Source organism: Dasypus novemcinctus, chromosome 14, assembly GCF_030445035.2.
Source record: "Dasypus novemcinctus isolate mDasNov1 chromosome 14, mDasNov1.1.hap2, whole genome shotgun sequence".
Classification (NCBI taxonomy): Eukaryota; Metazoa; Chordata; class Mammalia; order Cingulata; family Dasypodidae; genus Dasypus; species Dasypus novemcinctus.
Window position 1 is genome coordinate 104919023 of NC_080686.1, and position 15152 is coordinate 104934174.

Genomic DNA, 15152 nt, shown 5'->3' on the forward strand with positions numbered 1-15152 from the left:
AAGACCCTTCCTCACGGAAATTAGAAAGCCTTCTGTAAACACCTCGGGTGATGGGGGCTTGTGGGAATTCCCTTCTGGTGGCTTCTGTTTTCTCAGAGAAATGGGAAGCAGGATCGTGAAATCAAGGGCCTGTGGGAGAAGCGTGCCCCCCAGAGCTACAGCATTGAGGTGGGGGGGGAGGTCCAGGGCAGATGGCGGTGCGTCACTGCACCCACGACGGGCAGGTGGCATGGACTGAGGACCTGGGTTTTAGAGAGGCGGGCTCTGGGTAGTGGGAGGGCCGCAGCCCACCCCCCGCCCGGGGTCTGAGGGCTGTGGGAGAAAACCCAGCCACACCTCCAGGTCCTTGGAGGAGCAGGGAAGAGAAGGGAGTTTGGAGCTGAGGCTGAGGACAGAGAGGGTTTTGCTGACGAGTGGCCAGTCTGCGAGGGCACAGCGGGCGGGTGTAAGGAGCTGGGCAGGGCAAATGGGTCAGAAGAGGGAGAGGCTTCCCGTGGGCTGCGGGGAGCAGGGAGAGAGCACGCTGAGACAAGGGCACTAAGGCTTAGGTGTGGGCTGGGGTCCTGTTGGGAGCCCCCGGGTCCCTGAGCTCCCTCTCTGGCAGGCGAGGGGGCGGGTGAGGCTGGGTCTTGGGCGTTTCAGGGGACACAGCAGTGGTGAGTAAGGGGCACGCTGGCTACGTTGGCTACGTGTGCTGGTTCCCGCCCGCCTCCCGGCCCGGGGTCCCTGGGGGCAGCGGGAAGGCAGGCACAGGGCGGGCGGCGAGGGAAGCTGCAGCCGGGCCGCGGGGCCGGGGGCCGGGCACCTGTCCAGGGGCAGGGAGAAGTCCAGGAAGGTGGCCACCAGCTCAGGGGCGTGGTTCTGTGCCAGCAGGGTGATGGCGCGCAGGGCGCTCTCCTTGGCTTGGGGGATGCGGATGGAGCAGAGCTGGAGGTGGATGGCCCGGCCCACGTTGGCAACCTGCGTGGGGAGGAAGATTGTGGGGGACGGCTGGGTGAGGAGGGGCACTGCCCAGCCCTGGGACCTGCCCGGGGAGCCTGACGTCCCCTTCGGGTAGTCGCGCCCTGGGGAGTCGGAGGGGAGGCCCAGCCCTGCCTGACCTGGGGCCCGGGAGGAGGGAGGCACATTCCTGCGTGGGGTAGCCTGAGGGGGCAGGCACATCCCTGCGTGGGGTAGTCTGAGGGAGGAAGCCCAGCCTCCCCTGGGGGGTGGTTCTGAGCGGGGAGGTCCAGCCTTGCCTGGAGGAACCTGAGGGTGGAGGCACATCCCTGCATGGGGTAGTCTGAGGGGGGAGGCACATCCCTGTGTGGGGTAGTCTGAGGGGGGACACACATCCTTGCGTGGGGTAGTCTGAGGGCAGAGGCACATCCCTGCATGGGATTGTTGAGGTGGGAGGCACAGTCATGCTGAGGGGTAGTCTGAGGAGGGAGGCCAGCCTGGCCTGGGGGAGTCTGAAAGAGCTTCGGCCCTCTTTGGGAGTCAGGGAGGGCAGGTGCGGCTCTACCCTGGGCAGCTGCTGGGGCACGTGGTCTGAAGGGCCGGGGCTGAGGGGTGGGGTCCCGCCTGGCCCACTTCCTGGCCTGGTGTTGCAGGCGTCCATGCTGTGCAGACTCGCCTGCCCTGCCCGGCCGTGGAGGGCCCGCGCACACCCACCTCCTCGCCCTCCCGAGCACGCCCGGCACGTGCCCTGGTCAGCGGGGCCCTCCACTGCTGGGTCTCACACGCCTTTAGCGCCCAGCTGGGGCCACCGCCCCGTCCGCCCCGTCCTGGGGGTGGCGGCCGCCCCCCTTCGGGAACACCGCGCCCCACCTCCCCGGCCGCTGCCATCGCCCACTACCTGCCCGTCTCCAGGCACAGCGTGAACTCCCAGTGGCCTGGGACAGCGCCTGCCTGGCGCCCCAGCTCCGGGGCTCAGCGCGCAGCGGGGGCTTCGCTACACGCAGCCTGACGCGCTCGGTGCGCGACTGGACGCCGTGAGGGCCAGGGCTGTGCCTTCCCCTCCCCAGCCCCATTCTCCTACCAAGGCATTCAGTAGCTGCTCAATCAATGCACGCTTGCCTTAGGGCCTTGCAAACACCCCCCAACATCCCCGTCCCTCTGGGGGCCCGGCCCTCCGCGCTCGCCCGGCGGCTCACGGTCTCCAGCTCTGCTCCGTGGTTCTCCACGACGGCGAGCAGCACCTCGGCGGCCGCGCGCACGTGGACGGCGCTGGGGGAGCCCAGGCCATCGATGGCCGTCCAGGTGAGGTCGGTCAGCTCCAGCAGGGCGAGATGCTTCATCACCTCCTGTGCGGCGGGAGGGCCACGGCCGTCACCTCGGGGTGCCTGTGCCAGGAGGCCCAGCTCCCCCCACCCTGCTTTGACCCCCTCCTCTTTGTCCCAGGCTCCCCGAGGCTCCTGAACCCCGCCTCTGGGTCTCCAGCTCGAGCCCAGCATTTTTGCAGGTTACACGCCTCTGCCGTCCCTCCCCGCCAACAACGACCTGGAGGCAGGAAGGGAGGGCGACGCCCTTCGGGGGGGGGGGGCAGGGTGGCGGTTTGCTTCCTGCCGCAGTCCCCGGCCTCTCCCACGTCCCGGGTGGCTCGCCCAGCCGCCCCTCCTCTCCTCTGCCCGTCCTCGTCTCCTAGAGCGTCCTCATCTGCAGCTCAGCCCGTGGGTGCCCCAGTGCTCCTCTTTACGGCGTCATCAGAGCAACTGGACTGCAGAACTGTAGGGGGCTTCAAGGTCCCCTAGGTCACGGGATGGGATGGGGGTGGCGGGGCCAGGCTGACCCCCGAACCCAGGGCTCCTGTCCCCGTGGCACGGCTCCAGGAGAGCGACTTTGTCCCCTGCCCACGTTTTCCCAGGAGCGGTGCTAGAGGTCCGGGGTGGGGGGGTCACCTCCGCTGCCAGACCATGAGCTGCTCAGGGGTCACCACGGGCGCTTGGGAATGGCAGGGTAGGAGAGCTGGTCTCTGCTCTGTAGGCTTGGCTCATCTCCTGGGGGTCCTGGGCCAGGCCGGCGCTGCTCAGGTCGCGCCTTCAGGAAAGACCTAGCGCCGTGCTGCCCAGTGGGCAGCTGCCCAGTGGGCAGAGCTGCGTAAATTTAGCTCAATGGAGTATAATCTGAAATGCGGCTACTCCGTCAGGCTAGCTGTGTTGCAAGTGCTGTAGCCGCATGTGACTGACGAATGGCTACCTTGGCCGGTGCAGATGGAGAAGGTTTCCAAATGGCAGAAAAGTCTACTGGATAAGGTAGACTTAGAGCATCTTATAATCAAAGCGAGTCAGGCTGCAGTGATGGAGGGGCAGTTGAGAAACCTGATAGGAAGGAATTTTAAGATGGTGGGAATGTCTTTGAACATTAGGATATTGGTTGGAAAGTCTGAAAGTCTGTTAGAATGTTTGTGAGGATATCAGACACACAAATGGATTTATCCCAGGATAAAGAAAACCAGTCAAGGTAATACTTCACATTAATAGAATGAAGGGGAAAAAAGCGCATGCTAATCTCAATTGACACAGAAAAAGCATATGACAAAATCCAATATTCTTTCATGATGAAAACACTCAGAAAACTAAAAGTAGAAAGGAACTTTCTCAACATGATAAAGGGCATTCATGATTATGAAAAACCCACTGCTTGTACCGAATGACAAAAGACTGCAAGCTTTACCCCAGAGATCAGGGGCAAGACGAGAACGTCCACTTCACCCCTGCTAATCAGCACTGTACTGGAAGTTCTAGACAAATCAGTTAGACAAGAAAAAGAAATAAAAGGCATCCACACTGGCCAAGAAGAAGTAAAACTATCTCTATTCACAGATGACATGATCCTATATATAGAATATCACAGAATCCACAAGAAAGTTATTAGAGCTAATAAATTTAGTAAAGTTGCAGGGTACAAGATCAATGCACAAGTTATTTTATTTCTATACAACAGCAATGAAGAATGTGAAAAGTAAACTCAGAAAACAAGCCATTTCCAAAACTGTTCAAAAGAATAAACTAATTAGGAATAAATTTAATCAGGAGACAAAAACTTGTGCACTGAAAACTATAAAACTTAAAGAATTAAAGAAGACCTAATTAAATGGAACAACATCCCATCAAACTTATAGCTCCTTTTTTTTAAGGAGGTACTGGAGATTGAACCTGGGACCTTGTATATGTGAAGCAAGCGCGCAAACACTCAGCTACACCTGCTCCGTTATAGCAGCTTTTTGGGGTTTTTTTTTTGCAAAGATGGAAAATCCAATCCTCAAATGCATCTGGAACTGCAAGAGGCCTGGAATGTGCAAAACAATTTTGAAAAAAAGAACAAGGTTAGAGAACTCATGTCTCCTCATTTCAAGACTTACTCAAAATGACAAGAATCCCAAGGGTGGGGTAACAGTATAAGGACAGACAGACAGACCAAGGGAATAGAATGCAGAGTCCAGAAAGAAACTCACACACCCATAGCCAGCTGATCTTTGACAAAGGTGCCAAGCCCATTCAATGGGAAAATGGTCTCTTCAACAAATGGTTCTGGGAAAATCAGAAATCCACATGCAAACGAAGATGGGCCCCTACAATACAAGATATGCCAAAATCAACACAAAATGGATCAATAACCTCAATATAAAGGCTAAAGCCATAGAACTCTTAGAAGAAAATATAGGAATAAATCTTTGTGACCTTGGGTTTGGCAATGGATTATTAGATATGACACCAAAAGCACTAACTCAAGCAACAAAAGAAAAAATAGATAAATTGGACTGCATCAAAATAAAAACCTTTTGTGCATCAAAGAAAGTGAAAGACCAGACTACAGAATGGGAGAAAATATTTGGAAATCATATATCTGATAGGGTTTTTTTTTGCATAGCAGCACTAGCCACACTATGGTTAGTTTCCTAGCTGCTTAAACAAACACCGTCCAGTGGGTTGACTTACAATGGGAGCCTATTGGCTCAGGGTTTCAGAGGCTAGGCGGCTTGCCTCCCCGAGCTCAGGATCTCCTGGCTGGTCAGCAGTCTTTGGCTTTCCATCACACGGCAGTGCAGAGAGTGGCATCCTCTCTTTCTCTGCCAGGTTCAGCTGACGTCTGCTTCTGGCTGCTCCCTTGGCTTCTCCTTCTGTGTCCAGTTTCCTTTGCTTGCGAGGACCTTGGCTGCACTGGATACAGGCCACCCTCATTTGGTTTGGCCCACCTTAGCTAATCACATCTTCAGAGGTCCTGTTTATAGATGGGCTCACACCTCAGGACCAGGAGTTGAGACCTGAACCCGTCTTTTGTGGGGACAGGAATCAATCCCAACAAACCCAAATGCCCATCAGTGGATGAGTGGAAAAACAAATTGTGGTGCACACCTCGTAAGGGGTGAAGTAATGTTAAAATGTGCATCAACCTCAAATACATTATGCTAAGTGAAAGAAGCCAGTTCCGAAAGGTCACGCATTGTATGTTTCCATTTATATGAAATATGCAAAATAGATAAAGACATAGAGACAGAGTAGATCAGTGTTTACCAGAGACTGAAGGAGGGGGTAACGGGGAGAAACTGCTTAACGGCAGCTTAATGGTTTTACTTTGGGGTGAGGGAAATGCTTTGGGAACTAGATAGACGTGATGGTTGCACCACATTGTGAGTTTAATGCTACTGAATTGTTCAATTTAAGATGGCTTAATTTTATGTTATGTGAATTTTATATCAGTAAATTATTTTAAAATATAAAAATTTATAAAGCATCTAATTAAAGATTAATCCCCAGATAACCAATAGATTATTTTAGCCATCCCTAAAATTCATTGGACAATAAGCACACACATTGGTTACCAACATATGTTAATTACCAAAAAGGAGAATAACACCAAAGCAGAAATCTTACTGTTCAAATCAGTCATTCATTTGAATAATTAGTCAATTCAACTATTAAAAATGGTCTAGTGGGAAGTGGATGTGGTTCAAGAGATTGAGCTCCTGCCTACCACATGGGAGTTCCTGGGTTTGGTTCCCAGTACCTCCTGGAGAAGAAGAGCAAGATAGCAAGGTGGGGCAGTGAGCTGATACAACAAGATGATGCAACAAGGAGACACAAAGAGGAAACACAATGACAGACACAACAAAGCCGGGAATGGATGTGGCTCAAGTGATTGAATGCATCTTGCCACATGGGTGCCTCCTAAAGAGAAGACAGGCAGACACAAAGAGCACACAGTGAATGGATGCAGAAAGCAGAGAGCGAGCACAAACGGGGTGGGCGGGGATAAATAAATGAATTTAAAAAAAGATAAATTTAAAATAAAGTTCTAGTAGGTATCATGAAGTCTAAATGAGAAGTCTTGAATTCAAGATAAACATTAAAAAATAAGCATTAAATAGAATATTTACTTGAATGTTAGAACTCAAAGTTTGGTAAAATGTGTGAGGCTATCAGGTTATTAATGCTTGTTAGTCTGAGAAGATAATTTTAGTGGATTACTTGTAGTTTGTAACAACTTTTAAAAGGAATATTAGGCTATTAGAAATCTAGTTAGAACATTTATTGGAAGATTAAATGGTAAAATTGTTTGCTAAAATGTTAAAATTTTGGTTAAAGTTCTAGCATGTTAAACTATTTATGAAGAAATTCAACTGTTGGAACAGTGATTAGACTCTTAGAATCCAAAAATACTATGATATCAGGACTGGTAAAAATTTTGAGGTGCCTTTCTTTAATCAAGGGCATGAATCCATGTGAGATGGAGGTTGCAGTGATAATAGTGATGGTGGTGGAGGTAGTGATGGTGGTGGTGGTGGAGATGGTGGTGGTGATGGTGGTGGAGATGGAGGTGGTGGTGATGGTGGTGGTGGTGGAGGTGGTGATGGTGGTGGTGATGATGGCTATGATGGTGATAGTGATGGTTGTGGTGGTGATGGTGATGGTGGTGGAGGTAGTGGTGATGGTGGTGGAGGTAGTGGTGATGGTGGAGGTGGTGATGGTGGAGGTGGTGGTGATGGTGATGGAGGTCATGATGGTGGTGATGGTGGTGGAGGTGGTGGAGGTAGTGATGATGGTGGTGGAGATGGTGGTGGTGGTGGTGATGGTGGTGATGGTGGTGATGGTAGATGTGGTGATGATCGTGGTGATCATGGTGATGATGGTGCTGGTGGTGGAGATGGCGGAGGTGGTGGTGATGGTGGTTGTGATGGTGGTGATGGTAGAGGTGGTGATGATCGTGGTGATGATGGTGGTGGTGGTGGAGGTGGCGGAGGTGGCGGAGGTGGTGATGGTGGTGATGCTGGTGGTGGAGATGAAGGGGTAGTATATCTAAGGCCACATGGGGAGTCAGGGATAAACTTGGGATGAGGGCCCAGGGTTGAAGCGTCTCTTCTCCAGTCTGATCATTCCCAGATCTGCTGTCCTATGATTAGCAGACTCTCCCCACCCTCTCCCTTCTAGGGTTCCCTTCACCACTGCCTCTTGTCCAGGGAGAGCCAGATCTGGACACTCACTTCCTGTGTGCACGACCCATGGAGAGTGGAGCAGAGTGACCGTCCCCATGTGCTGGACATGATGCTCCTAGTTAGCCTGCCTGAGGGTCCTGAAGTGTTCTGGGGGTCCCTCTGCCACTGGCCCCCCCTGAGCCAGCAGCCAGTGAGGCCCTCCCCCATCTCCCCTGCTCTCAGCTCATGTTCTTTGCATGAACCGCAGCCGAGCCAGGCTGTCCCCGTTCTGGGCATGGGCAGCTGATGCTTTGGTCTTCAGAGCTTTCGACTTATCCACACTAAGCTGCTTATCTGTCTCAGCACCGAGAGCCTCAGTACAGCTGCCGAGAGCACGGGTCCTGGAGTCAGCCACGGCGGGGCTCAAATCCCACCGGGGAGCCTTCCAGCCGTGTGCCGCCACTTCTCCGCATTCCGTTCCATTTGGATTCAGCTTAACGGGTGTTGGTTGGAAGTCTGCGGTCCCAACAGGCCCTGTGCTGGGCCCTGGGAACGAGGAGGGGTGCGGCCCCACCCTGGCTCAGGCCCAACAGGGGTCGACTGACAGCTACAGGGAGGGGTCTGCACGCGTCAACGCGAGCATCGGCAAGCCAAAGCCACCGTGCCCGAGCCGCGTGGCGCACGGCCCGCCCTGCTGGCTCCTGCCCGCGCAGTGTCGTGCTCACACTTCACATCAGGCACAGCCAAGGCACAGAGCTCGCCGGAGGGGCGGAATGGGACAGAGACGCGGGACCTCACGAGGGGACGACAGGGGAGCCAGCGGCAGAAGCTGCTGAGCGCCGAGAGTCGGGCTGACTTAGAACAGATGGCCACAGAGGGGGAGAGCCCCGGGGAGGGCAGCGAGCCAGGCCTGCGGCGGGCGCCGGGCTTTCCAGGAATGAGGGGCCGAGGGGAGAGGAGGACAGCGGGCACAGTGCTGCAGGAGAGCCAGCTGCAGGCGCCAGGGCTGGGGAGGGGCGCCGTGGTGTCAGCACCCAGCTTTCAGGGAAACCCTCCGGGGACCATCTCCCAAGCACCGTCGCAACAACGGGGATTTTATGAAATCAGAGATAAACTTATTTTCATCATCTTAGATGCATCTTTCAAGAGAAAATTCTCATCGCGCCTCCCCTTCCCTGCAGTATGCGCCACGAAATACTGATGCCGAATTTAAGTGGGTCCCTTTCAGGGGCCTTTTTGGGGATGCTAGCTGTCCTTGGCAAGAGGCTTCTGTGCTGTAACCCAGTGTGACGATGGCAACAAGGAAGGCAGAGAAACTCAGAGAAAAGGGAGGTCTGTTCGGCTTGCACTGTGGTGAAGAAAATCCGAGAAGACCCCTCTGAGGGTCAGAAAAGGCAGTAGGGAAGGGTGATCTTGGAAGAAGGGAAAAGTATGTGCAAAGGCACAGAGGCGTGAAGTGAGGAATGTGAGTAGGGGGTATGGGCTGTAAATGGGAAGGTTTGAAAAGTCCTGGGAAGATCTGTACATTTGAGGATGGGGTCTTGTCTGCGAAACATCTGCGTGTGGTCGGCCTCTGTCGGGGGGTCCCTTGTGCCAGCCACCCCCCAAGCATGTTGTCCTTACCCCGGTAACCCGCAGGCACCAGCCATGAGGGCGGCTTGTTTGGAGGCCGGGTCTTTGCGGATGGAATGGGTTGAGACGAGGCCCGCCAGGTTCGGGGGTGCCCTGACCCCCACTCTGGATGCTCGTATGAAGAGAGGAAGTGTGGAGACAGGACACGGGGGGCCGAGCCGGACTGGGGTGGTGCTGCTGCAGCCGAGGGACCCGGGGCCGGCGGAGGCTGGGAAGGGTGCTCCCTGGGGCTTCCAGCGGGAGCACGACCTTGATTTTGGACTCGCTGCTCTAGCACTGTCGTTTCCAGCTCCCAGTTTGGGGTGCTGTGCTCCAGCGGCCTGAGCAGAGCAGGGCAGCGTTCGCGGCGTGCTGCACCCCCGCCCGCGCCCCGCTCGCCAAGTCTGCCTGGCTGCATGTCACCCCCGGGAGGGCGAGCAGGGGTCTCCCCCGTCCCCGCACACACGCGGCGCCCCTCGCCGCCCCACGAGCACACCTGGCTGACGCCCGCAGCTCTTCTCCGGCGCACACCAAGGCACCGAGCAGGGGTGCACCTGACAGCAGCGGGTCCCCCCGGGGAGCTGTGAGCCTGCCTGCAGGGGGAGGGGGCTCCAGGCACCCACGGCCCCTGAACCTGGGACATGCTGGCATGCGGGCCTTGAAGTTGGGCCCCACCCGCTCGGCCACCCTGATGTCCCGAGCGCACCCGGTCTCCAGGGCACCTCTTCGTAGGTGCTCACGGCAGGCTGGCACCTCACCAGCTCCACCCGTCACGGAAGGCGGAGGCTCAGAGAGGAGGCGGGGATGGCCCAGGACGGCACAGCCGGGAGGGCCAGAGCTGGGCCCAGGTGGGGTCAGCTGGCAACAGCATCTGTCCCGGCGCCTCGGACAGCTGGGAGCCGTGCCAGCCGGGGTGAGTGCAGACCCGGCCACAGACCCACGGTGGGCCTGCCCGCGACGCCGGGGGCTCTGACCTTGACGGGCTGGCAGCCGCTGAGCTGGAAGAGGCGGTCCTCGGGCGCTGCGGGCGCCGGCGGCTCTGCGGGCGGGGCCTTCTGGTCGCCACTGCTCCGGAGCGGGGCGCCATCCCCACCGGGCTGGGAGGGCTGCTCGGGGGCGCCCGCTTCCACCTGCGAAGTTTCCCTGGCTGGCAGGGCGAGAGTGGGACCGGGGAGGGGTCAGGGTGGGGCAGAGGTGGGCTTGGGGGCCCGTCTGGGACAGGGAGGGGCCGCTGGTGATCGGGCTGGGCCTGGCAGCAGTTTGGGGCAGGGGTCAGGGTGGGCTGGAGAATCGGGGCGAGTTCCTTAGAGGGTCAGGGCTATGGAAAGCTTGTGGTGAGGTCAAGGTTGGGATTGGGGCTAGATTTGGGGGAGCGTGAATTCTGGGGTGCTGGCGTGGGCTCCAGGCCAAGGCTGCGGTTGGGGTAGGAGCGGGCCCGCTGCGTGGCCGTGGGGGCTCACCTTTCCGGCGCAGCAGGAGCTGGTAGAGGTGGGCCATCCCTTCTGTGCTGGCGCGCTGGGTGGCCCTGTCGGGGTCCTGGCACAGAATCCCCAGCATGCCCACCAACTGCCCGGTCCGCTTAAATTCCTGCAGCTGTGAGAGCGCAGAGGCACCCACTGTCGGCGGAGCACTTCCCTCCCGCCCCTGAGGCCCCAGACTGCCACCTGCTCACTCAGGGACAGCCATGGTCAGAATGGGTCCCCTTATGTCATGTGTCATGGTGGGACTAGGGCAAGATGCAAAATTTAAGGGGGTGCCAAAAAATTCTGCCATCAAGAGAAGAGATATTTTAAGGCCATCTTTTAAAAAGTAGAAATGAGTGCCATGAAGAGCCATGAAGAGCAAAGTACCAGCATTTTAAATCAAGACAGCATCCAGCCCTGCACTTGCCTGAATGTGGCTCCCTTGCCTCATCTTAATCCTGGACCCAGTGCCAATAAAACTTTATTTAAAAAAAAAACCAAACAGGTGGCCAACCCATGGGCCCAGTGTGCCAGTTTGATTTTTTAAAGCATCACGTTAAGGGAGTATTTCTCTTGATTATGGAATCTTTGGCTCCCCCGTGCACTCTGCACTCAAGGCAGGTGCCCCACTCAGCTACCCTGGTTCCAACTGTGTGGAGTGGAAAATGCCCCTGAGTAAATGGCAGCCCCCTTGCATCCCTCTGGAGGGCTTCTCTCATGGGGACGGTGGGGGAGGCAGTGCGGTGAGCTGTCTTTGGCAGGACCATCACTCCCCGCTTCCCTCCAGCCCCCCCGCCTCTCCCTAAGGCGTTACGGCAGATCCGGGCAGAAGCCCTCACTTCTGGACTTGCACAGATGTTCTACACTCAACCCCTGGGCCTTAGCAACAGATCTCAGGTAAGATGCAAAGCACAGAACGAGGGCTTCCGCCACCGAGGGTGGCGGGGTGCTGGCTCCAGCAGGGTGCTGCTAGCCCTGGTCTGGGGGCAGGGCCGCCCAGGGTGGGAAGCCCTTTGGAGGCCGCCACCCTGCTTAACCCCCACGGTGTCCCTCTAAGGAGGAGGCATTTCCTTCTATTTTATAGGGGAGACACTGAGGAAAAGGGTGGAGAGGTACCTGCCCAAGGCGTCAAGGTGAGTTGACAGGAGCCCAGATCCAGGCTCGGGGCCTTGGGCAGGGTCCTTTCACTGCTGAGCCTGAGTCCTCACGTGAGAAAGGCCGGCTAAGGGCGGGGGGGGGGGGGGGCGCTCAGGGGGCCTCCCCCATGCCCTGCACCCCAGGAAGCCTGACAAGCCAAGGGAGCGCCTTGGCCGTGCTCCCGGGCCGGAGGCGAGCTGGGTACTCACGTCGACGCAGAGGTCGTGGCTCAGGAATTTGAGGAGGGCCAGGCAGCTGTGCACAGCCCGCTGCCGCTCGTGCGCCTTCTCCGAGGCCAGCCAGGGGTACAGGTGCTGGGGACGGCAGGGCCAGGCTCAGGCCCCGCCCCGCCCCGACGCGGCTGGCCCCGCCCTCAGCTGGGCCCCGCCCACCCGCAGCCACTCTCTCCTGGGGCAAGGTCCTGCCCACTCGACCTCCAGGCCACGCCCCCAGCGGGATCCCGCCCACCCGGAGCGACGCTCTCTTTAGGCAAGGCCTCGCCCACTCGATCCAGGCCACCCACCACCCGGGCAAAGGCCCCGCCCACGACCCCAGGCCCCGCCCAAACACGGGCAAGGCCCGGTCCCCGGCGGGACTCCGCCCAACCGCAGAGACGCGCTCCTCGGGCAAGGCCCCGCCCACTCAACCCGGGCCTCCGCCCCGCCCGGCCCCGCCCCGCCCACGCGCCCCAGGCCCCGCCCCCTGCCTCGCGGCACCCGCCTGTCCAGGCTTCTCGTCTCTGTCCCTGCCCAGCTGCACGCAGGGCACGGCCTCCCGCCGTCCCTCGGCCCAGCAAGCCCCGCCGCAGGGGTGGGTGGAGCTGCCCACAGCCCCGTGCACGGAGCCCCGCGCTGCTCGGGGCCCTGAGGCTGGGTGCCCGGGACCCTGGCTGGAGCCGCGCTTCCGCGGCGCGCCGGGAAGTCTCAGGCCAGCAGGAGACCTGCCCTGCCCCCGTCGCTGCACTGCGGGGCTTCAGGCCCAATACAAGCCTCTATCGAGGCGACATAGTTAGGGGAAGCGATTCTCAAGGCCGAGAGGATAGATGGTATTTTCAGATGCCCAGGACACAGCTGTGGTTGTCTTTGGAGACCCAGACCCTCTCCCCGCGCTCACCCACTGGGCCCATCCCCGGCCTGCCATGGCCCCCCGAGTCCCCCACCCTCCCCAGTTCTCATGCTCCTGGCCAAGTCCCGCTGGCCTGACCTCTGAGCCCCTCTGGGCCCTCCATCGACCCCGGGGCTGTCATTGCTTGTTGACTCGCCGGCAGGTAACAGTGAGGGTGGGTGGGCTTGGTAAGACCCCCCACAGCCGGAGACCCGTGGTGGGACTTTCAGGGTCTGTGTAGCCCCGCCTGCACCTACGGCTCCCCCCTCCCCACTCCAGTCGCCCCAAGCCACGGTCATCCCTTAGGAGGGCCAGCCGGCTGCCCACTGCCCGGCCCCAGTTCGGGGGGCGCTCACCGACAGCAGGAAGTGCAGCTCTTGGGCGGTGGGGTTCTGTGCCATGAAGCTCTGCAGCAGGTGGTCCAGGGCCCCTGCCGTGCCGTCGTACAGGGTCTGCGCAGAAAGGCCGGCCGTCGGGCCCCTGGCCTTTTGGCGGGCATGCTCGGGGAGGAACAGGTCCCCTCCTGCCTGTGGGCCGCCGGGGGCCAGCGCCTGGCCGTCACTCGCTGGGTGCCCCAGGAGCTCGCTTCACCTGTCTGAGCCGCTTTCCCTCCCGTGACCTGGCCGTGACGCTGGCCCACCTGACGGGTGGAACGAGCAGGAGGCCCGAACCCAGCGCCAGGCACGGACCGGGCTCCCCAGGTGTCGTCACCTGGCAGCAGGACACCCTGGACTTGGGGGGTGGGGGTGGGATGGGGGGCAGATGTCTCTCTTGTGGGGGGCCAGAACCCTAAGTTCTTGGGGAAGAAAGGGCAGCTCCCGGGGGGGGGTTTTGAACCCTGCCTCTCCCACCAGACACCTTCCTTCTCTGCGCTTCTCATCGCCCTCAGGGAGGGTGGCTGCTCGGCAGGCTCCGTAGCGGGCACACAGGCCTGCGCACAGTAGGTGCCCAGCTACGGCAGTGTCCCTGGCCTTTGCAGCAGGACCGGAGGGCCCCGGGCTGACTGTGACCGCATGGAACTGGGCACGCGCCCCCTGGTGGTGGCCACGGGCAATGGCAGGCGTCTCCTTGCTAAGAGACTCAGGAGTGGGTGGGGGGCCTGCCAGGGTCCCACAGAGAGGAGCCCAGAGGCTGGGGTCTGCCCGCCCACCAGAAGCACGAGCCCCTTCGTCCAACTGGGGCAGCCAGGGTGGACTGGGCTGAGGCCTGGGCTGGGGGAGGACCCATTTAAATAGCCACCTGGACAGCTCTGAGCCCACCTGGCCGAGCAGGTGCCTGTCCAGGCGCTGCGGGGACTTGTGGCCGAGCTGGGCTGAGCTCTCGGGCCCTGTCCTGCCTCCCTTGGACCTCCACAGGTTGGAGGACTCGTTCCTTCCTCTAGACTTCTCTAGCGTTGCTAGGGAGGTTGGGGAGCTCGGAGCAAAAGGGGAACCTGACGTTGCCAGGTAGCAAGTCAAGGCCCTGCTGCCCGGGGCCAGCCCGCAGAGGCTCGCCAGCTCAGGGGGGCCCCAGGTGCCCTTCTGTGCCAGGCACTGTACACCCGAGTGTCATCCTGGAGCTCGCATTCTATAGTGGGCAGAGGGCAACGTGCCCAGGGTCATCCCGCCCTGTCCGTGATGTGGTCAGGGACCCTGCCCGCCAGCCTGCCCCCTCCCAAGACCCCTTGCCCACGAGTCCCCCGGCGGCTGACCGGGCACAGGTCCGGGCACCTGCACCTGTATGTTGGGCGGCTCCAGGAAGAGGCAGGTGTGCTTCTCCAGGACCTCCATGAGCGGCAGGGCAAACACGTTGCGGAAGCAGGAGGAGAGGACCCGCGATTGCCTCTCCAGCTCCAGGGGGGGCCTCAGCTTACTGTGGGGAAGACAGAGGGGTGCCGAGGGAGGGGCCGGCGGCGCTGAGCCGGGGTCTCCACTCTCTGTCTCGCCGCCCCGGCCTCACCTCCGCTCTGCTGTCACTTGGACACCTGCCTTCCCTGCCCTTCACCTGCACAGGGCCTCGTGTTGGCCCGTGCAGGGGGCTCCCGGGTGGCTCGCCCCGACGTGGCTGGGAAGGGGGCTTGGGAGCGCCGCACCCCCGCGCTGACGGGGCCCAGGGCCTCGCTGTGGCCTTGCTCAGGCCCCCACTTCCTTAGCGATGGTAAGAGCCATTGCTTATCAGCGCCTCCTCCGTGCAGGCTGCTCAGCATTTTCGCCGCGCCGTCTCTGCGTTGCTCTGACTCGGCTTCTCCTGCCTCAATATGCCGCTGGCTCTGCGCCCGCCTCGTCATGCCTCGTTTCCCTCCTAGAGCGTTGGTCCCTAACTTCTCCCACGCCCTCTCCAGTGCCCCCCACCAGGCTGTCGCCCATCCCGCCCGTGTGCCTGGGGCCTCCTGGCTGCTCTTTTCAGGCCTCGTCCTGGGCGGCCGTCAGTGGCGTTGGGTCGGCTGACTACCCTTGACCTGCCCT

General features: G+C 59.4%; 1 protein-coding gene across 1 annotated transcript in view; it reads right to left on the reverse strand.

The window, feature by feature from the left end:
* Nucleotides 1-15152, reverse strand: part of LOC101418029 (maestro heat-like repeat family member 5) — a 65449-nt gene that overhangs the window by 24580 nt on the left and 25717 nt on the right. Inside the window, 7 exon segments of the mRNA XM_058276108.1 lie at nt 806-960; nt 2136-2285; nt 9979-10151; nt 10465-10597; nt 11814-11918; nt 13065-13160; nt 14424-14559. Coding sequence (XP_058132091.1) covers nt 806-960; nt 2136-2285; nt 9979-10151; nt 10465-10597; nt 11814-11918; nt 13065-13160; nt 14424-14559 — 948 coding nt within the window.